The following is a 20,833-nucleotide window of genomic DNA, read 5'->3' as shown; positions in this document are numbered from 1 at the left end:
CCTTTGGAGCTTCCCTACCCTCCAGCAGATCCACACTTCCTCCCAGCTTAGTGTCATCTGCAAACTTGCTGAGGGTGCACTCAATGCCTTCATCCAGGTCATTGATAAAGACATTGAACAGAGTTGGACCAGCACTGAGCCCTGAGGAACCCCACTTGTGACCAACCTCCAGCTGGAGTTAACTCCATTGACCACCACTCTCTGGGCCATCCAACCAGTTTTCAACCCAGGAGAGTGTGCCTGGCTCATGGTAAAATTTGGGATGCGAAGATGACTGGCATCGTTTCATCTGCTGAAGCATCTGCAGTGATGAGCCCAGCGGTGAAGGTGGTGGTGGAGCCCTGACTTGAATTATTTTTACACTCCTCAGTCTTGCACTAGGAAAGAAAAAAAACAGAGGGGCAGAAATTTCCTTTTGCAGAGAGTTATAGCCGTTTCCCTGCAATTCCTATGGGATAATCCCTCTCTATAATGATAATTCCCATCTTGATATTGCCCGATCGTGTCTTATCATGTGTATTTATTCTTCAAGGTGGTGGTGGATGATACAGTCTAACCTACAATTAAAAGAAATTGAGATCAAATAGCTGTTGGGAAGTCAGGAATGGGTTTCCCCAAAGTTCAAGCAGCACAATGTGTTCGGCAGAGGCAGCAGCAGGGCTGGAGCTGTGCAGTGCCAGATGTGGCTCATTGGGATGTAGGAAAATACTTCCCAGCCTCAGCATGTGGCTGCTGCTCAGGCACTGTGTGAGGTTTGGGATTCTCTCTTTATGTCGGTCGAATTTGAGAGGAGAAAGGGTTATTAAGGTTAAGTAAATGTGCTAAAAGCTGTCTCAGACGCGTGCTGTCGGTTGTCCTCTTAAAAATACATTGTGGAAAAATCCTGTGTCACTTGAGCTTCCCTTCTGCTTCCTGCAGCGACCTCGGGAGTCATAAATAAAGGCAAATAAAGAAAAGAATAAAAAAGAATAACCAGCATTTACAGCTACGTAAATCCCCTTTTGGTTTCCTTTCAAGCAGAAGCAGTGCTCCAAAGCCAAGCTTATTTCTGGGGGTCAGGGGGTGCTCCTGGGGAATCCTTGGGGTGGGGTGCCAGGAACTGTGTCACCCCCTGTTCTGTGCCCCACAGTTTGGTGGAATTTGGGGGGGTTTGGTGCTATCACAGCAACTCTTTCTCCTTCTAAAGAGAACCAAAGGACACCAAATGCCTGATGTGGCAGATGCTGTGTTATGGAGAGCAAAGGAATTCAGGTTTGGCATCTGATGCTGAGTGAACGCTTTCCTGCACTTCTTCCTCCCGCAACAAAACACTCTAAATTTGGTGAAAGTAAAACACTGCAATGACCGGGTTGGTTTTATTTAGTTTTTTTTTTTTTTTTGCACAACAAAAGTGGTGCTTTTACTCCAGAAACAACAGTTCTGCAGCGGGGATGCTGTGTCTGCCCAGGCAGGTGAGTTCGTGATACCCATTGCCCGGCACTGGGGACCATGGCTCACCAAATGGAAAGCGGTCCCATAGCCACACCAGTGAGGGGAAGAAAGTCAGTAAAAAAGCACAATGTTGTTAAAAAATATGTATTTTCATGGTGTGGATTTTTTGATTAAGCTGCCTTACTTTATTGGCTGCTTCTGGCTTTCTCACAAGCTTGAAAATGTGCATAAAAGGCTTGGATTTGGGGTTTTAAGTGATTTTTTTAGACATCTCCCAGTGGAAAATATTGCAAATTATTTTCTTCCAGCAGAAAACAAAAAAAAAAAGTCCACAAAAAGAAAAAGATCTTCAAAGAGCTTCTTATTATCCTCAATTCCCATCTGGGAGGAATCCTCCGGACACCAGGGCAGTGCAGCCTGGTGGGAATTACCAGTCTCCCAGTGGCTTTGAACCGCAGGAGGTGACAATTTAGTGGGAAATCATATGATTTTGGCATCAATTTATAGAGGGACACCCTGGCTGCAAGAGCAGGCTCTACTGCTTGGTTTAAAATTGTAAATTGGAAAAGTTATGACTCGTCAAGATTAGAGAGGCGCAGCCGGAGTGGGTCCCTGCCCTTGCTCCTTTCTCCTGTGCTCGCACTGGGGACTCTTGGTTTTACCTGTGGTTTAGCAAGAAAAAAACACTTTAAAGCTGTTTTCAAAATGCATTTAAGGGAGCAAAACCTATCAAATCTCCTTTCTCTTTTTTTTCCCCTAGAGGTGAAAATCCCTGTGCAGAGGGGAAAAGCACAAGCAGCAAAGCAGAAGCTCACATCCTCCTGTGGGATTGGGGGAAAAGTCAACACAAACTCTCAGTCATGAGCTTTGTGCTTCCCAAGAGCTGCTTTGCCCCCGTAGTGCTGTGCCAAGAGCCCCTCTCACCCTCCCCCACGTGCATTTCCCCACTCTCTGTTTAATTTTCTGGCTCCAAGGTGATCTGTGCCTGGCTGGGACATGGCCAGGATTGGGCCAAAGTGTCACAAACCCAGCGCTGCATCCTGGTGATGCTCCTGGGTCTGAATATTCAACACCTAAAATAACTGCTTTTACAGTTTTCAAATTGCAATCTTCTCTTCTCTTCTCTTCTCTTCTCTTCTCTTCTCTTCTCTTCTCTTCTCTTCTCTTCTCTTCTCTTCTCTTCTCTTCTCTTCTCTTCTCTTCTCTCCTCTCCTCTCCTCTCCTCTCCTCTCCTCTCCTCTCCTCTCCTCTCCTCTCCTCTCCTCTCTCCATGTGAAAATGTAGCATATATGAATTGTACTTTAAATTTTATTCTTTATAGCATTCATTACACATTATATATTAATATTATCACTGTTATTAATATTATCACTGCTTTATTATTTTTATTATTTATATTATTTTTCTTACATTTTTTTTTGTCTCAGAGCAAAGTTTTGTTCTGAAGGTGGGTTTTGTGGTTCATCCCAATGGCTTTTCTCCTCTCAATTCCATCTCGAACTCAGTCTGAGAGCAAACTGGGATGTGCCTCATTGCTTTTTTGGCTTTAATAGCCCATCTTTAGCCTTTTCCCACTCCTGTACAAATCAACCAAACAATTTCAGCTGGTTCCACTCTCTCTGCTGAGGAAATCATTATCAATTCCTGCTTTACTCCGTTACAACAGCCACCCCCATCACAGAAACCCACTGTCCCCTCACCGCAGCAGAGGGGACCAACCTCGTGACAAAGGGATGGAGAGACTGCTCACAGCATCCTTCCTGTGCCAAACGCCAGGAACGTCGATAGGAAATTTAAACAACGAAGACAAAAAGTAGGATTTTCCACACTGTCATCAGAGAAACCAAATCTCCCACTGCGAGCCCAGCAGCTGCCACCAAGTTTCATGGGCTGAGGGGGATGTCTTGAGACACTCTGCTCGAATAAAAGCAGCTCTGAGTGGATACGAGATCCCTGCGTGGCTCAGCATCACCCGACGTCCTTCGCCGACTGAGCTCCTTTCTCACTCCTCTTTGCAAACTGTGAAAGGCGATCTGATGTCCGGAGCCGTTAGCACTGCACGCAATGCCAAGGCACTCATTAGGAGTTTTAATCCTGTTTTAATGATCCCCGTATCGCTGGGCAAAGCCCGCTGAGAGGGGTCAGTGTGCTGCAGGGTCACCTTTCCCGCGGTCTGTTCGCATCCTGCTGCACTCATCAGGTTTAGAAGGTAATATTCACAAAGGCTGTGGAGATAGGACGAAGGGGAATGGGTATAAACAGGAGAGGGGCAGATTTAGAATAGACATTAGGAAGAATTTCTTCACCATGAGAGTGCTGAGGCACTGGGACAGGTTTCCAAAGGAGGTTGTGGCTGTGCCATCCCTGGAGGTGTTCCAGGCCAGGTTGGATGGGCCTTGAAGAAACCAGATCCAGTGGGAGCAGGGTTGGAACAAGATGATGTTCAAGGTCTCTTCCTACCCAAACTCTTCTATGATTCTATAAAGTTGGGCACTGGCACGTTAAAACATGTGTTTGCCCCATGCGTCCACCTCCTTGGGGTGTACACACACATCAACACCCAACGGGTGCTTCATCCCAACGGGGAAGAGTACAGAGGGTTCCCACTGCTACGTGCAATGGCTTCGAATGCCAAAATGCAAAGCTAAAATGATGCCCGAAACCAGGTTGTGGTGAGGTAGTTGGGATGCTAAAGGTGGAAGGACAAAGAGGGAACACGGGGTCTGGGGGAGGGCATCGCGCTCGGCAGGGTGTGATTGTCACCTCACCATGCCGGGTGATGTTCTGCTCTTAGCCGATGTTGCCTTGGCCAGGTACCCGCCTTGGGTGCTGGGGTAGTGGTGACCCCCATTGCTCCTGGCACAGCACGTGGGGTGCACAGAGGCTCTATAAACCACCCACAGCCCTGGCACAACGCCGTTCCTCGCGCTTCTCTGTGCTACCTCTGCCCTCTCCCAGGGTGTCACCAAGAAAGTCACTGCAGCACCACCCTCACAGGCCACTGAGTCAAAGGAAAGGGGGGAAAAATGAGCACTCGGAGCCTTTTGATGGCTTTGGAAAGCTCTGGGAATGCTGCTGCAGGAGTGCAGAGGAGGTCAGGGGGTCTGGCGAAGGTTCTGGTGTCTTGGGGTGCTTTGGAGTTTTGCAGAAATCTCCTTGACTCAGCGTTTGGGGCAGTCCACTGTCGGCTGGGTCAGCACTACTGTTGGAGGTGTCGCGTGCTGCTCGTAGGAGCTACAGGCACCCCAATCCTCTCTAACTCTTATTTTTCCCCTTGGTGCTTGTGCCAGCCTGGCCTTTGAGAGGGGGAAGAAGCTGAGGGAGGTCCTCAGGGAAAATGGTTTGCTGCACCGCTTGGACTCGATGATCCAAGAGGTCTTTTCCAACCTGGTGATTCTACGATTCCAGCATCACCACTATGACATTGGCATCAAATTCCCACATCTTTTCCCAATAGGACCAAAGTGGTCACCGAGTCCCTGCTGAACACCCTCGATGTGAGCGTTGGCTTTGATCTCCCACAGTGCAGTCCTGGGGTGGTTGGTGTGACACCCAGCCCTGTGTCTGTGCTGGGCGCAGACCAAACCGAAAGATTTTTACCCCAAAGCCTTTGGCTAACGACCTTTGCTCCTTCCTACCTCTGTTGATGTCCTGGGCAGAGACATGACACTGAAATGTCCCCACAGCAGCTCTGCTAGAAGCATAGTGTCCCCATGAGGAAGAGGACCATGAAGGTTGCAAGCCTGGAGAAGGTCCAGGTTTGGTTTCAAGCCTTAAAAGCCATCCTTGGTTCTGCTGCCCCATGGATGGGGTACTACAGGACTGTCTCCGTCGGCATCCCACCATAGGACTTCGCTGTGGTCTTTGACACCATCTCCTCCAACCTCTGGGTTCCTTCCGTCTCCTGTACCAGCCTGGCTTGCTGCAAGCAGCAGCGGGCAGGACTCCCCGTTTCGGCAGAGCCGGGTCCAGCAGCACGTCCTGGGCCTATAACTGTGTCATCAAGCCAAAAGTTTGAGGTGACGCTGCCAGGGGACCGGGGGCCTCCTAACCAGCACAACAAGCAGACCCTACGGTGCTGGGTCCACAGCATCTGTGCAAGATGAGTATCTGGGGTGTAGGACCTACTCAGCGCTGCCTTCCTCAGCATGATGTGCTTAGTACTCTGTGCCTCGGTTTCCCTGCCTTTCCAAAAGGGATGATAGGATTTCCTGTGGATCCCTGGTATTAGGATGCTGGAGGAGGGGCAGGGATGTACAGAAAGTGCTCACAGATACTCACAGATAAATTGTTTCTGAAAGGATAATAAATGACAGATCTAACCAGCAATTCAGCAGGGTTTCTCCTCCCACGCTTCCCTTACGACTCAGCCTTGCTGAAAGTCTTCATTTCTGGTTTTGCTTCTTACCTTCTAGAAAACCATCAGAGATTTAACCCATCACAGTCCTCCACCTACTAAAGCACAGGGCAGAACTTATCTATTTTGTATGGCACCGGCGACTTGGAGGGCATCGTGGGCTCCGACACTCTCACTGTGAGTGTCACGAAGGCGTCTCTGGGGGGTTCTCTGTGTCTTCTCCAGCTGATTACCACCAGTTTTGCAGTGCCTGATCCAGATCCTAAAGCATCCTCCCTGTCTCTAGATTGCATCTCTGGTGGACACCAACCATCTTTTTGGCTTGAGCACCACCGAGCCTGGACAGTTTTTAGTCCATGTCAAATTTGATGGGATCCTGGGCTTGGGCTACCCAAATCTGGCTGCTGATTGGATCATGCCAGTCTTTGATAACACGGTGAGTGAGAGCTTGCTGGAGGAGACCCTTTTTCCAGTCTATCTGTCCCAGGAACACACGTGGGTCTCAAGGGCTGGGAAAGGTAGCAGATGCCTCTCGTGCAGATCATTGCATTTGCTGGTGGCTCCAGCTCCTCAGCTGTCACCCAACTGTTGTCTCTTGCTTATAACAAGTGGTCACCAGACTCACCAGGAAACTTTCCATGAAACACCCCTGGATTCCAGGCACATGTTTCCACCATAGCTCCCTGTTTCCCTTTTTTCAGGGCATCCAAAGGACCTGGCATACACCGGTATGGCACACATTGCTGTTGCTCCACCACCTTGCTGACGCTTCATAACAAGGAAGAAAGTGGATGTGACCATGGCATTGCAAGCAGCATCTCACCTGCTTTAAAGCCAGGTGGCAAACCCTCCACTGTTTTTCTTTTCTCCATCATCCATCGAGACACCAGGGAGTGTGGTCACGTTTAGGGGAATCAATGAGTCTTATTTCACTGTCCCTATCAACTGGATCTCCGTCTCTTGTCAAGGTTACTGGCAGACGTCTACAGACAGGTAACAAACCAGCTCTGCTGGTCTATGTTCATTTCTAACCATTGTTTCTGAAGAGGCCTTGGACCCACCAACATCAGAGTCTTTCCAGTGATTCCCAACGCTCCATGGCTGAGGGATGCAGAAGGTTAAGGGGCAAAAATCCGCGGTATTTTGGTAATTTCCACCCAAAAATGGGTGCGCTTTGTGCCTGGGACACAGTCTATTTCTTCTGTGCACATTATCTATGGGTACAACCTTGGTGATAGTCCAAAAGTATCTCAGGGTAGTGATTCCCAGGGGAGGGTGAGGACATTGGACCCTTGGACCACTCAAGTGAGCAGGGCAGGAGATGAGTCTCACCCAATGCATGTCCTCCTCATCATGAGGCTTTTACAAAAGCGCATCCACAGGTGCACAGTTGTAAAGATGTTGACTTAATTCATGTTTCCTAGTTTAGAACAATCCTAAACTAGGTGTTTCCCTATGAAGAAGCTCAATTAAATGCCCCTTTCCCAACAATGAACCTCTCTGTGCAATGAGGTGGCCACCAAGAGCCTGGAGACACCTGCCAGTCTCCAGTCCTATTCTTCTACTGTGCAAAAAACCAACCAAACCCCAATAGATTTATTTTGGGATCATTTTCCTTCTCTAGTTTTATTTCGCTTCTTTAAAGCAGCCGTTCCTGTTTTTGAATGGGAAATTACCTCCATCCATATAAAATCCTATTAAAAATGGAGGCTGCCTCTCTCCTCGCGAGCAGCTGCAGTGCCATCGCTCAGCAGGCAGCTGGGAGAGAGCTCCGAGAGTCCCTGCTGCTGCTGTGCTCGGGGATAAGGGCTATTTGCATTATTGATTGATAATTGACTTTCCATCACTGATACGCCCCGGAGATCGCTCGCTGAACGGAAACAGGGATGCGGAGGGGGAGATCCAGGCGATCAGGACTGGGAATGAAATTTTCTCTTCTCTCAGCATGCAGAAGTCGCTCGTTTTTCATCTCTTTATGGTGTGGGGCGTTGTAAATGTGATTGATCGACCCCCCATCTCCCTGAGAGAGCAGCCCTGGACCGCTCAGCCCCGGTGGATGGGAATTTCTTGTGCCCAGGCACGAGAGGGAACTAAGGATTTTGGGCAAATGGGACTTTACTTTGTCTTATTCACAGGAATTTTCTCATTGTTGTTAACAATATGAAATGAACCCAATGCAGTGGGAACCATGGCTCTGAGGATCAGCAACCCATGGACAAAGAGACCTGGCAGGAGCATTCAGAGGCTCTCAGCGAGCGCAATAGGAGAAGCAAACCATGTTCTTGGCCCAGACAGGAATAACAACAGCCCAAACGCTGTGCTAGGAGGCAGCTCATAAACTCTCCTGACATCCCTATCCCGCATCAGTGCCGAGAATCCCTGGCAATCGCTGCCCTGCAATGGGCTTCCTCCATGAAAGCATCCCCTGCGGCCAAAGCATCCCTTCCCACATCTGCGTTCACATATGCAATAAAGAAATAAACCAGCTAAAAGCTTCCAAGCATGAATTAAAGAGGAGGAAACGCATGTTGGGGACTCTCTATGTCCAGGAAAATGTCTATCTTGGAGTGCCATCTCGTGGCTGTGATGCCAAAGCTGTACTGTGCATTGGGAAAGTGCAGAAATATCTTCCTGGTGGCAAAAGGATGCTCCAGGGCTTGCTTGGAAACTTCAGTTCAAAGGAGGAAGGAGGTGTTGGTAGCTGACAAAGAATTCACACCTGGCCAACAGGTTGCACCTTGTTCCAGGGATAAAAAGCAGCCAGAACATCTTTGTGATAAAGCCAAGAGGTTTCTTGTCTTCTTTTCAGCTTTGTTGGAGGCAGTACAAAGTTTCACGTGGGAATGCAGCCTGTGGGCTAGGGGACATGGCAGGTTGGCTCATTAAGGCTTGACTCAAGAATAGTACAGTTAATAAGAGCCCTTTATGGGTATCATTGAGCTTTGGGTCCAAATTTGGGAATGTACTAAGTTGCAAGTTGTGCAGGAAAATGGTTTTTTATCAACCATCAGCTGAGTGTTGACACTGGGTATGCATAGCCTGGTTTTCTTCCACTGTGCTTTAAGATAAATGAGAAATAAACTTGTGTCCGGAGGGGTTTAATGTCTCTGACCCCATCCGCATAGTAGAAATCAGGGAATCGCCTTGGACCTGGCCTCCCACAATGGACGGTGTAAGCGGAAATGCTGGAGAAACCCCTGCAGAGCTTGTCCTCAGCTCACAGATCTGGGGATCTATAGTGTCCTATATCTCAACCCCCTCTCCCGATTTCCAGCTGGTGAGCAGCTCCCGTGGAGCAGCACAAAGCCAGGAACAAAAAACCTGAGTCCAAATAAACAATGTTTTCTTCATGCCAGACTTCGAAGCATCTATTCTTTTATTTGAGACTAAAGTTTACAAGTTCATAAGAATCAGGTTGTGTCCGTCCATCATCCATCTATCCATCCGTCCATCCATCCATCCATCCATCCATCCATCCAATCCTCCCTCCCAGCACCATTTTGGTCCCTGTTTTCTAAGGGAGAGGGAGCAGCGAATATTTGCTTATTACAAGCAGGCTGAATATTTTCCAGCTCAAACCATGAGGGTTTCTCGTGGTAACTTCCCAAGGCATAAACACCAAATATGCTGGAATGAAATCTGGGGAGAAAAGTGCTAAAAAAGTAAAGGAATGTAAGAAGTTCAAGTTTTCTAGAGGAAAAGAAGAAAGAACCTGCTATGAAATAAAAACAGTGGTGTGGCAGAGCTGTTGGGGAAAATGGAAGTGCGAATGGAGCTGTGGATGTCTCAGGGGTGCCTCTTCCAGCCAAGAGGATGAGAACTTGAACGTGGTGGGAAGGAGATCAGACAGCTCTCACATCTCCTCCTTCTGCCTGGGATGATGATCTGGGGCTATGAGAGATGAGGTGAGGAGGAGGATGGTAGAGGGATGGGATAAAAGCGTGGAGAGCAGGCAAAAAGGGGAATTTGTCCCAACTCCTGAAAGCGTTGCGCTGGCCATGTCCCAGATTCATCTCCCTGGGGTGCCAAAGGCCTCATTACAGAAAGACAGTCCACAAAAAGAATCCCAAATAATTCCCTGCCCAGACCAGGGATGCAGGATTTGCCCCACAGGGAAAATCCCACCATGCCCAAACTCACATTTTCCAACGAATCAAGAGTGAAAATAAATCCGTCTTTCACCGCTCCTTTCTGAATGAAATTGCAAACCAGAGATGCTGGCGCGTTGCGTAACGATTGTGTCGAACCTTTAGGAGATGAGACATCAAGAATAACAGATGTGGGATATAAAAGCGGATGTGTAGACGCTGCACGAGAAACTGTGATTTTAATGTAGGCAAGAACATAAAAAAAAAGAAGAAAGAAAAAGCCAGGTGAAACAGTGAAGTTGGAACAAAATGTTTTTGTCAGAAGAAAACCTGCATGAGAGAGAAAGGCAAAATGATCTGTTGCTGGTTTCTCCCATCAAAAGTGCCTATGGAATTGCGCACGGTTTAGAAAACCAGAAGTGCCTTTTTTACACTGCAAAGCTGAGCTGCCTGGCAAAGCCCTCATTATTCTGTGCCCCATTTGCAGCTGCATAAGGGAGAATAAAAACTCACAGGTCACAGTGGCTCATCCTCATTGCAACGATGCCCGAGTCGAGCATTTGTTGCAGGAGGAATCCCCTTCTCTCTCTCAGAGTTGTTTTCCATCAGAAACCCCAGTGGGAGCTGAGCTGCAGTGCCCTGGATCGGTTTTGGTGGCTGAGTCACCATAACTGGTCACTATCCCTCTCCTCCTAATCCCCCCTCCCAGTGGCTTAGAGTCATAGAATCGTTAGATTGGAAAAGACTTCTGAGATCATGAACTCCAACCGTACCTGTCCACTAATAAACTATGTCTTCAAGCATCTTATCTACCTGCTTTTTAAACCCCTTGAGGGATGTGGACTCTACCACCTCCCTGGGCAGCCTCTGCCAGTGCTTGAGAATCCCTTTGGTGAAGAAATTTTTCCCGATGTCCAATCTAAACTTCCCCTGATGCAGCTTAAGGCCTTTCCCTCTTTCCCTATCACCTGTCACTTGGGAGAAGAGATCAGCATCCACCTCTCTACAACCTCCTTTCAGGCAGTTGTAGATAGCGATGAGGTCTCCTCTCAGCCTCATTTCCTCCGGGCTAAACAACCCCAGGACTGTCAGCTGCTCCTCATAAGACTTGTTCTCCATCCCCTTCCCCAGTTTCATCGATGGTTCATGGCTTGGTCCCATCCACCACTGCTCACCTTGCTGTGCCAACAAAATAGTTTGACAGGGAACTCAGCCAGCTAAAAAGATAACGTTTCATCTTTTTTGCCAGCTTATTTTTCAGTCTTAGATCTGGGAATTGGTGAAATCACCAAATCCTGAGTGATGAGTGAGGAGGAACTGCTTAAAACAGATTAAGAAGAGCAGACAGCTGGACCCATCTTCATTCCTGGACAGCTGAGTACCACCAAGCAAAGCATTTCATGTCATTTTGCCTTTTTCCCCTCCTCCCGTAGACAGAGAAAATATCTGTATACGGGAAACTCTGCTCTTACACCATGGACAGAGAAGATAAATGTCAAGCAGATGAGCATCAAATAATAAAAACCAGACTGATGGGCAGGGAAGAGAGATAAGAAAGATGGTGTTTATTTGAATAGCCAGAGGAAATCAGAGATTGAATCCTGTCTAGGAAAAAAATAAAGCAGCAGCACATCTGGTTGAAAAAAATAAATCACAGAGTGCAGATGTTTTCTACCTTATCCAGCCAATCCCACCTGACAGACCCCCGTCCCGTCATGGTCTCAACCGTCATTTTTTGGCCTTGTCTCGAGAATAACCCCCATTGGTCTTATTGAGCGATTCCATGCTGCCGGTTCCTGTCACCACGCTGGTGAGTATTCGCTCCACCTCTGCAGGCAGAATTTGCTTCTCTTCGTTCTCTGTCTCCCTGTGGTAGAAATAGTTGAAGTTCGAGACGATGACGGGGACGGGCAGCGCGATGGTCAATACACCTGCAATGGCACACAGAGTCCCCACAATCTTCCCACCCAAGGTGGTGGGACACATGTCTCCATAGCCAACGGTTGTCATCGTTACCACGGCCCACCAGAAGCCATCAGGGATGCTGGAGAAATGGGACTGTGGCTCATCCACTTCGGCAAAGTAGACGGCACTGGAGAAAAGGATGACGCCGATAAAGAGGAAGAAGATGAGCAAACCCAGCTCCCGCATGCTGGCCTTGAGAGTCTGCCCCAGGATCTGCAGCCCCTTGGAATGCCGGGAAAGCTTGAAGATACGGAAGACCCTGACCAGCCGGATGATCCGCAGGATGGCCAAGGACATGTTCTGCTGCCCGTTGAGTTCACTCTGCTGGATGAGCTCAGTGGTGAGCGTCACAAAGTAGGGGATGATGGACACAATGTCGATAATGTTCATGATGTTCCTGAAGAACTCGGTCTTGCTGGGGCACACGATGAACCGGACGAGCAGCTCGAAGGAGAACCAGACGATGCAGGCAGTCTCTATGACGAAGAAAGGGTCTGTGAAGGTGCTGTGGGCCAGCAAGGTGTCTGTGAGATTCTTAGAAAGCTCCGGGGTGGACTTAAACTCCCTTTCCTCCCTGAACTCGGGCAAGGTCTCCATGCAGAAGATAATGATGGAGATGACAATGACCAGGACGGAGACCAAAGCTACACCTCTGGCTGCACTGGAGCTTTCAGGGTACTCGAAGAGCAGCCAGAATTGCCTATGAAAGTCATTGGTTGGTAAGAGGGTCTCGGGGTCCTTGATGAACCCTTCATCCTCCCTGAACTGGTCCATGGCGTCGTCACCCAGCTCATAGAAAGTGATTTCATCAGCAAAGACGTCGATGGGGACGTTGGCCGGGCGCCGTATTTTCCCTCCGGATTGGTAATAGTACAGGATCCCATCAAAACTGGGCCTGTTCCTATCAAAGAAATATTCATTCCTCATGGAGTCGAAGTAACGCATCCTCTTTTCTGGATCCCCAAGCAAGGTCTCAGGGAACTGGTTGAGGGTCTTGAGCCGCGTCTCAAACCTCAGCCCAGCGATGTTAATGATTACTCGTTGGTCTCCCTCATCCATGCCCACCCTCTCCCCTACCAGGTGCTCACTGAACTCAGCAGAGAACCTGGAGAAAATGGTCTCATTGTTGGCGTTTTCACTGTTGATCAGGATTCTCAAGTTGGAGAGGAGGTTGGCGCAGCTGGGGTGGCCTTTCCGCGACTGGCTGGCCGGGCTGAGGTCGTTTGAATAACAGGGATCCTCCACGATCTGATCAGCGTTATCAAAACTGACTAGTGCCACCTCCATCTCCTTCCAACTGGATACGTCCATCATACACTAATCAGATTAGCAGCATAAATCCCCGGGTCGGATGCCGGCAGCCTGCGTCTTTCCCACGCTATGAGGATCTGCAAGTGAACAGACAGGGAGACAGAGCTGAATTGTGCATATGTATCTCTTGGCTTGACTGAAAGGTATAAAACAAACCTGAGGTCAGGAACCCCCTGTATTTATTTGAATGGAAATAGTAATTTCATTGGCTGGCAAAAGTCCTACACTTCCAGCAAGTCACTCATCTCCAGATCTTGCAAACCCTTCTGGCACGGCTTCGTTATCATCATTAAACCTCCCAATATCATTTACAGCACTCAAGGATAAAAGGTCAGGCAGTAGAAGAAGATGGGGATGTCCCACCTAACCTTTCTCCAGCACCCTCAGCCCTGCAGAGCAAGGGGTCGTTTCGGACATTTCCAGGTGTGGGTCCAGAGTCTGGAGCAGGATTTAGAGCTATTAAACATGGGTTTCCTGCTTAGCAGCAACTTTTGCTTTAACTGGGAGAGGTATTGGGTCAAACCCCGGGAGGTTCTGGGCCTGTTGCAGCTGGGTCAACTGGTGTTCAGAAAGCAATTCCCAAACTGGGGGCTACGCTGTGATTTGGGGAGTGCAGTCCGTGAGGATTTCAGGTCAGAAGGAGGAGGCTATGTCCACCAGCCTTGGAGGAGCCCTTTGTTCTGCATGAAGAGGGGTACAAACTGGGACCCGTTGTCTTGATCCAGACTTTGGGGAGAGCAGTGGACAAGGTGACATCCTCCAGAGCTCTCCTAGACCTCCTTTGTGGTAGACCTGACATTCCCAGCGGCAGGAAGAAGATGAGAACTAAACACTTGAGTCACTCAGAAAGGCTGGAGAGCGTCTTTCAAGCTATGGGGTGGTTTTTTTCCCAGTCTGGCTCTGTCAAGCACTCAGCAACAGACACTGCATCCCCAAAATACTCCTGGGTGCACGTTCCTCTGTCACGTAGCTGTTGTACTGAACTCAGAGGCAAAGTCAAAGAGGAGCCCAGGGACCAGACCAAGTTACGGAGTTGGGAAATTACCTGTCCTGCCTCAGGGAGAAGCACAAACAGAAATTAGAGGTTAATGGTTCTGGAGAGATTTGGCCAAAAATGCACTTTCAGAGTAAATTTAACTCCTTGATTTATTTCCCTTCCAGCTCTTTCCTCCATAAATGTGTTTTCCAGCCATGAAAAGCCACAGAAGGACGCACGGAGCTGCTCTGCGTGACTGCCAGTCACCAAGGGCACGCTGGCTTTCTTATCCAGCCGCTCAAGTTCAGAGAGAAGGAGCAAAAAGGAAAACCCAAATGCCCTTGCCTGCAAGAATAGCAACACAATTTAGGCCACATCTGCACAGAGCAGCCGTGGTGCTGGGTCGGTCCTGCGATGGGGATGCTCTCCACCTCAGGCTTAACTTTGTGCAAGCAGTTGCTAGGAAAGGATCCATCCTGTCCATGAGGACCGAGCTGCACCTGGTGCCTCAACATCCCTACTGAACTGAAGCCGTTTGGGGCTCTGATGTTACTCCTCTCCTTTCCCCAGAAGCAGGGAAGTTCTTTCATCCATCCATGCTGATCCTCTGCTGGTGAAGTCGAGTAGGACAAGCTAGAAACTCAGATCTGTTGCAGAAGTAGATGTTAACATCCTGCTTGCTACAAATCCTACCCGTTCTGCTCTCAGCATTGCAACCCCGAAAGCAAAGCTTCATTACAGGAGACAGCATCCACATCCCAGGTGAGAGCTCAACCTCAGCAGTGTCATGAGATTCCAGATTTGGGGATACCCTCCCTCCCCCAGTTTATCACAAACAAAGGCAAAGACACTTAAAAATCGTGTTTCTTCGGGTTTTCTTTTTAAAAAAAAGACATGGACCATGGCTGTTCTTAGGCATCCATACCCGGAGAAGATGTGAATGCCGCATCCTTGGAGAAGTTAAAGACCTGGTTGGATGAGACTCTGAGCAACCTGATCCAGTGGGAGGTGTCCCTGCCCATGGCAGGGTGTTTGGAAGTGGATGATCTTTAAGGTCACTTTCAACTCAAAGCATTCCATGATTTTATGATCTCTGTAGAGCAGCTTCAGGCTGGTTTCGTGCCAATTTTCCAACTTGGGGACATGTAGAGAGGAGCATTCAGAGCAATGGGGCAGATATTATGCCCAGGGGAAGAAGCAGCGGCTCAGTTTGTCCCCTCCAAAGCAACCTGCTGCAAAGCTGAGGAGCCTCAATGGCTCTGAACCCAAGTTCTCCATCCACAGCCATGGTTGTGTCCTGCTCAGGCGTGCCCGAGGCACATCGACACTCCGTGGGGGCGCATTCATCTCAGGCTTCGTGTTCAATACCTGTGTTGAAAAGCTGCTGTGGGCAGTGAGATGTCACATCGGAGCACTGGGAGGTTCAGAAAGTGCAACGCAGCCTCTGTGGAGTAACAGCAGCTGAGAGCTGTGGATAACTCACACTTCACCGCCTGTGTGGCACGAGCAGACGGGCAAAGGGACAGTGGGATAAGCCCAGTCCAGACTAAGCTCTTCAAAACTTTAATGGGAAAAACAAGCGTTAAAGAAAAAAGAAGCGGCTCTTATCTTTCCTCTCTTGTGTATTCTTATTTTTTTTTCTTAATATAAGAAAGCAAAGGTGATTTTTAAAATCAGAAAATAACAAAGAAAAATCAGTTTGAATCAAGAGAAAGGGAGTATTCAATTGGACGGGAGAGCTGCCCTGACCCACCACACCTCAGTCCCGGTGGGAGAGCCCGGAGGGGAGTGTGTGTCTGAGAGCCTCTCTTACCAGTGGAGTGAAGTCAGAGAAGCTAAAGCTGACCATCAAATTGAATTCTAAGTCAGTGCCGTGAGATGATCTCAGTATTCTGAGCATTAAGTCTTCCTAACTTTTAATACCGCACTCTGGCACCGCGGGCAAGGCAATTCCCCAGCCCTTGCTTGGTAGGACAGCTTCAACCTCAGACTTTCAGTGATTGTGACACCTTGACACCTGGCTTTGCTCTGGAACCTCCATGCACATCAAACTAAGCCCCCCCGGCATCATCCTTCATGGGGAAACTGAGGCACAGAGCTGTGAAGGGGCAACTTGCGCGTCGTAGTCACAACTGAAAGCAGAAAGTTTTGCTCATCCTCCTTGTTAGGACATAGAAAAGTGCTTTTTAGCTCCATTTCAAGCCCTCACAGCAGCTGCCCAAGGGGTGCAGGGCTCTGACTTTCCTCTTCTTGCCTTCAGAGCCCGCAAACATGCTGATTTCTGCCTGTCCCCATCACAGGAGACAGGTGCTCTGCCTGTCCCCAGACCACCTGATCTGCCTCATTTTTAATTTAGACTAAAACTAATAAAGCTGCCCAAAGCCTCAAGGCATCCTCCCAAAGTGAGAAGGGAGCTGCTCACTTTGCAACACGCGCTCCGGGCTCCAGCGGAGGCTTGAACTAGAAAGTTGCCTCATTTTTTCCTCCTAAATCACCTAACATCTGCTTCTCGGAATCTGATTAACTAATACCCTTCAGATGAAATCCCTGCCTGGGGAAAATAATACAAAAAAGCAAGTGAGAGAGAGAGGGAGACAGTGAAAGAGAAAGGTCATTTTGAGGGAGAGTTTGCGTTTTGCCCATCACATCGCAGGAAATTGGGGCTGTGGTTTCCACCAGCCCCTACACAGCCACCAAGACCTCCGCTCCTGCAATTCCCTTCTGCTTCCCACCCGTTGTCTTTTCATGTTCAGCAACTCCACACCCTCCTGAGATGAATAATGGCTATTTTCCAATGTATATACAGAAAATATATATAACGCTGAGCCTTTCTCTCCCCCCGACCCCTCTCCACCACCCTCGTGATGGGATAAGAAAGGACGTGGTTCCTCCTATAGCCCCCCAACACCAACACCTACAAGGACTTACCTGCACGGGGCATGGAGGTGCCAACGCTCTCTGCATCTGGGAAGAGAGTTATTACACACACAGAGGGATGTGTAGGGAAAGCAGAGGAAAAAAAAAAAGAAGTCCAGCTATACCCTTGAAAGGTCCCTTTGGGATAATGCAGGCAATGTCATTTAAAAGGCTCTTCTCTATTTGGTTCACCGTATAATTGGCAGCCCAGTGCACCGGGGATGGGCTTTGGCAGGCGCGGCAGCAGGATCTGGTAGGGTTTGGAGCCTCGGCCCCACCATGGCCCTGGATGCTCTGATAAGTGCTGGGGGTCCATCAGGAAAGGGGGCTGGTGGGGTGCAAGGGACACCCTATCTCCACGCCCTGCTCACCTGGGGAAGGGGGACACAGCCACCCGCCTCCTGCCCCCACCTGCTCGTCAGCAAGTGAGATGGTGGAGGATGTGTCCTTCTGGCGGATACCACCTTTAATCCCAATAATGCTCCGGATGGTCCGGCAGGGACAAGTCTTGTCCATGACGTGGCGAGGTCTGAGCTGGTCCCTAGGAGGGAGGCGGAGAGGGGAGACGGGGACCTGCGCACCGCTGACACCAGGAGAGAGATTTACAGCAGCCGATAGGGCTCTTTTTACGATTAATATCTTATAAGGATATTAAAGGGAGGAGGGAGGGTAAAGCCCAAGGGTTGGAGCATCTCCCGTTGCCCACCTACCTCTTGCCTGTGGTCATGGGTAGAGCAGGCTCCTTTCCAGGAGGGGACAGCCACACCGCCACCAGCACAGGGGACATCTTTGTCCCCCACCCAGGGTGGCTGGGACCAGTTGCAGCAGCAGGTATGACCAGCATAGCCCCACGGAGGGCATCAGCGGGGATGAGGGTGAGCGGGGACGGGTCCTTTCCTCACGGCTGGCTGCTGGCCAGCCTCTGGCTCAGACCCCAGCACAGCTGAGCTTATAACCTACGGTATAAATAAATAAACGACCCGGGCAGGTTGGCACAATTCACTGAAATAACTGCAATTTTTATGGCTTTTATTTATTTATTTATTTATTTTTCTTTCTTTCTCTGCTTTTTCATCCTTTCCTTTCCAGAGCTTGCTGTGTTCACGGGTATCTTTGCTATGGGTTCTCCAGGGTGGTTTCATCCCTGCCAGGTGGCCTCACACAGGGCTGGGTGACATCTCTACCTTCGCTCTGGTGACCTCCCTACCCTCCTCCTCCTCCTCCACCTCCTCCCAAACCTCTGCATTCAGGGAAAGCAGAAGAAGGGGTGGCACGTTTCTACCTGCGTGCTTCAGCCTGAATTCCTCCACGGTGACACTCTTTTGCTCTTGAGGGACCCAGTCACCTCCATTTCCCTCCCTCCAGCTTCCTTTTCTGTCCTCTGAGCTATTTCTCCATCCGTGACGTTAATGAGCACATTAAACCGCCCCATCCCGGAGGAGAGCCTGGGACGCAGCGGCTTGGAGCATCTTATCTCCAGCCATCTACGACAGAAACAGGACACAGCATTATCCAGATCTTCCATCAGGCCCTTCAGGGTTGGTTTGTCATTTTATATACCCCTTCCTGCACTCCTATAGATTACAGTGCTTATATTTACCCACCCTGGTGAGGCAGCTGGAGATCGACTATCAAAAAACCATTAAATTGTTAATCCTGGCACCTAAATTCAGCCTCCGCTTGCGCCCATCTCCTCTGCAAACGCAGCTTCAGGAGGGCTTCGACCACAGGATGGTGTTTGTGGGCAAAACCTGACCTCTTTTGGGTCCCTGCACCCTAAATCTCCCTGACACTAACCAGGGTCACATCCTGCACCGGGAAAAAGAGCATCTGTGGCAGAGGGAAACCTGGAGAGTGAAGACTCCTCAGGAGCCGATGAGCTGGCTTGGGCTTGGGCTGAGAAGTCAGCTCTATAGCAAAAACCTGCTGCTGATAGGAACACTCCTGACCTCAAAGCAGGGTTAAGGTCCAGGGGAGACAGGAACAGGGGGAGATGCCCAGCGTAACATCTTCTTCTCCAAGAAACAGGGCAGTTACACAACTCACTCATCTCTAGAGGTTTTGGCTACACCCTGGATACCCTCAGGACCGTTCTGCCTTTGCATTCAACCAAGGTGACTTTTAAACACCCTTTTGGGATTTAAATACCCCCCAACCAGGCTGCCCAGGGCACCCCATCCTCCTCCTGTACTTCTTTCCCTCTGATCCTCTGCTCTGTGCTTCTGGCATCACCAACTCTGCCGGGATTTATCCCATAGACAAATTTGGCCCCTAGGGGTGTCCTGCGTCCGGGATAAATGGACATTCAGTAAGTTCTGGGATGGGCTCACTTTGCCCGGAGGAGGGGAGATAACCAACACTCCACAGCCCACCCCACCGCAGACAGAAATTAGTTGGTAAAGCGGTTATTTTTTACATCAGATCCCTAAATTGCTGCTTGAACCCATGTTTGCACGGGATGCTTAATTTTCCCTGGGCGGAAAGGAGCAGAGGACTGACCAACTCATCACACCCCTTTCCCCTATGAACCGACACGGAGCAAACAATCAGGGTGGGAACAAGAAGGAGAAGGTCCTGCATCCCTCGTAGCTGTTCCCATGCAATGAGGGGGAATCCTTAAGAAAAATGATGCCTGCAGAGGCGCTTCTGCAAAGCTGCGCGGAGCTGCCGGGCTCTGCTCTGTGCCAGGCGCGCGCTCCAGTCCACGGAGCAATTTACTGCGGTAATGAGCCCCTGCTCATTTTCCTCTTTCTTAGCAGAAATAATTAGCTGGGGTTCAGCGCTGTTATTCCAGCTGTGCATTCTCAGATGGAGCTGGGTTGGCTCCACGGCACCTCTGCAGCTTCTTGAGATATTGGGGTGAATTTCTCTTTATTTTTCAGCCCTGCCTGCAAAGCCCTTGGATTAGCAACCCCCCCTGGATTAGGGAGGGCTGGATTTTGGGCAGCGTGTGAGGGTCACAATACGCAAAAGCACAATAAAAACTCTTCAAACCCCTCAATTAAGGGCTGAATTTGTGAACCAACTCCACCGGCACTGAGGGCAATGAAATGAGAGATGATGATAATTAAAGATGTATTTGAGCTCAGGATCAGGCATAGAGCATCCTTGGAGGCTTAGGGAGATGGACAGGGCATCTGCTGCTAATAAGAATGGGGCAGGAACCATCCTTGGAAGAAAACCGAGGAGCTCTTAGCTTTGCAGCCAGGAAAGATCCTGCAAAACTTTGCTGATCCCCCTGTTCCCCAGGAGAGGCGTTTGCAAACTGAGCTCTTTAAATTCAAAGCAAACATGTGCAGCTGCAAGGGATTAAGCAGGAGGGAAGACTCTGGTAGTTTACGAATGATAAAAAACTATAGGAAAGAATGATTCAAACCTCCCAGGGGATGATAGAGGTCTGGAAAAATCTGCCTCTGCTTTCAAGTCTTCATTGCAGGAACAGCGGAGAAATGGAAAAAGGGGCTAAAATGTGCTGAAATAACAGCGGGTCAGAGTAAGCCCAGGCTTTCTCCTGCCCCACGGCACCAAAGGAGCCCAGAGGTCAGGAGCAGCATTGTCTGAGACCCCCACACAACACTTTTGCTTTTAAAAGCAGAGGTTAAAAGTATGTCTTAGTTAAGGGGGAGCAGGAGGAACTCCAGCATTTAAACCACAAATTGCACTACCAAAGAAATCATAGAATGGTTTGAGTTAGAAGGGACCTTAAAGATCATCCCCTTCCAACTGAACCAGTAGCCACTGACTCCTATGAGCTACTTCCATCTCTGTGCCTCAGTTTCCCCAGAGCTG

The 20,833-nt window shown here is 49.3% G+C and overlaps 2 protein-coding genes across 4 annotated transcripts; one reads left to right on the top strand and one right to left on the bottom strand.

Moving 5' to 3' along the window:
* Window positions 1-4,200: 4,200 nt before the first annotated feature.
* On the top strand, window positions 4,201-6,785 carry LOC104062300 (embryonic pepsinogen-like). The gene is given in 8 exon segments (XM_054087998.1): window positions 4,201-4,244; window positions 4,335-4,401; window positions 4,723-4,873; window positions 4,876-4,928; window positions 5,238-5,355; window positions 5,847-5,965; window positions 6,075-6,279; window positions 6,673-6,785. Coding segments are annotated over 8 exon segments (870 nt in total).
* Window positions 6,786-11,439: 4,654 nt separating this feature from the next.
* Window positions 11,440-17,875, bottom strand: KCNA10 (potassium voltage-gated channel subfamily A member 10). Of its 3 annotated transcripts, none has more exons than XM_054087556.1 (2): window positions 17,755-17,875; window positions 11,440-13,229 (listed from the first exon to the last, which is right to left on the bottom strand). In XM_054087556.1, the coding sequence occupies exon 2, from the start codon at window positions 13,153-13,155 to the stop codon at window positions 11,605-11,607; it is 1,551 nt and encodes a 516-aa protein (XP_053943531.1). In that variant the 5' UTR covers window positions 13,156-13,229; window positions 17,755-17,875; the 3' UTR covers window positions 11,440-11,604. The 3 variants fall into 3 exon arrangements, with proteins under 3 accessions (XP_053943531.1, XP_053943532.1, XP_009562623.1); XM_054087557.1 differs by lacking the exon at window positions 17,755-17,875 and adding an exon at window positions 17,416-17,500; XM_009564328.2 differs by lacking the exon at window positions 17,755-17,875 and adding an exon at window positions 17,057-17,183.
* Between the last annotated feature and the right edge of the window lie 2,958 nt (window positions 17,876-20,833).

This window comes from Cuculus canorus, chromosome 24, assembly GCF_017976375.1.
Source record: "Cuculus canorus isolate bCucCan1 chromosome 24, bCucCan1.pri, whole genome shotgun sequence".
Taxonomy (NCBI): Eukaryota; Metazoa; Chordata; class Aves; order Cuculiformes; family Cuculidae; genus Cuculus; species Cuculus canorus.
The sequence above is the reverse complement of the archived record's forward strand: the minus strand, read 5'-3'. Positions and strand labels throughout refer to the sequence as shown.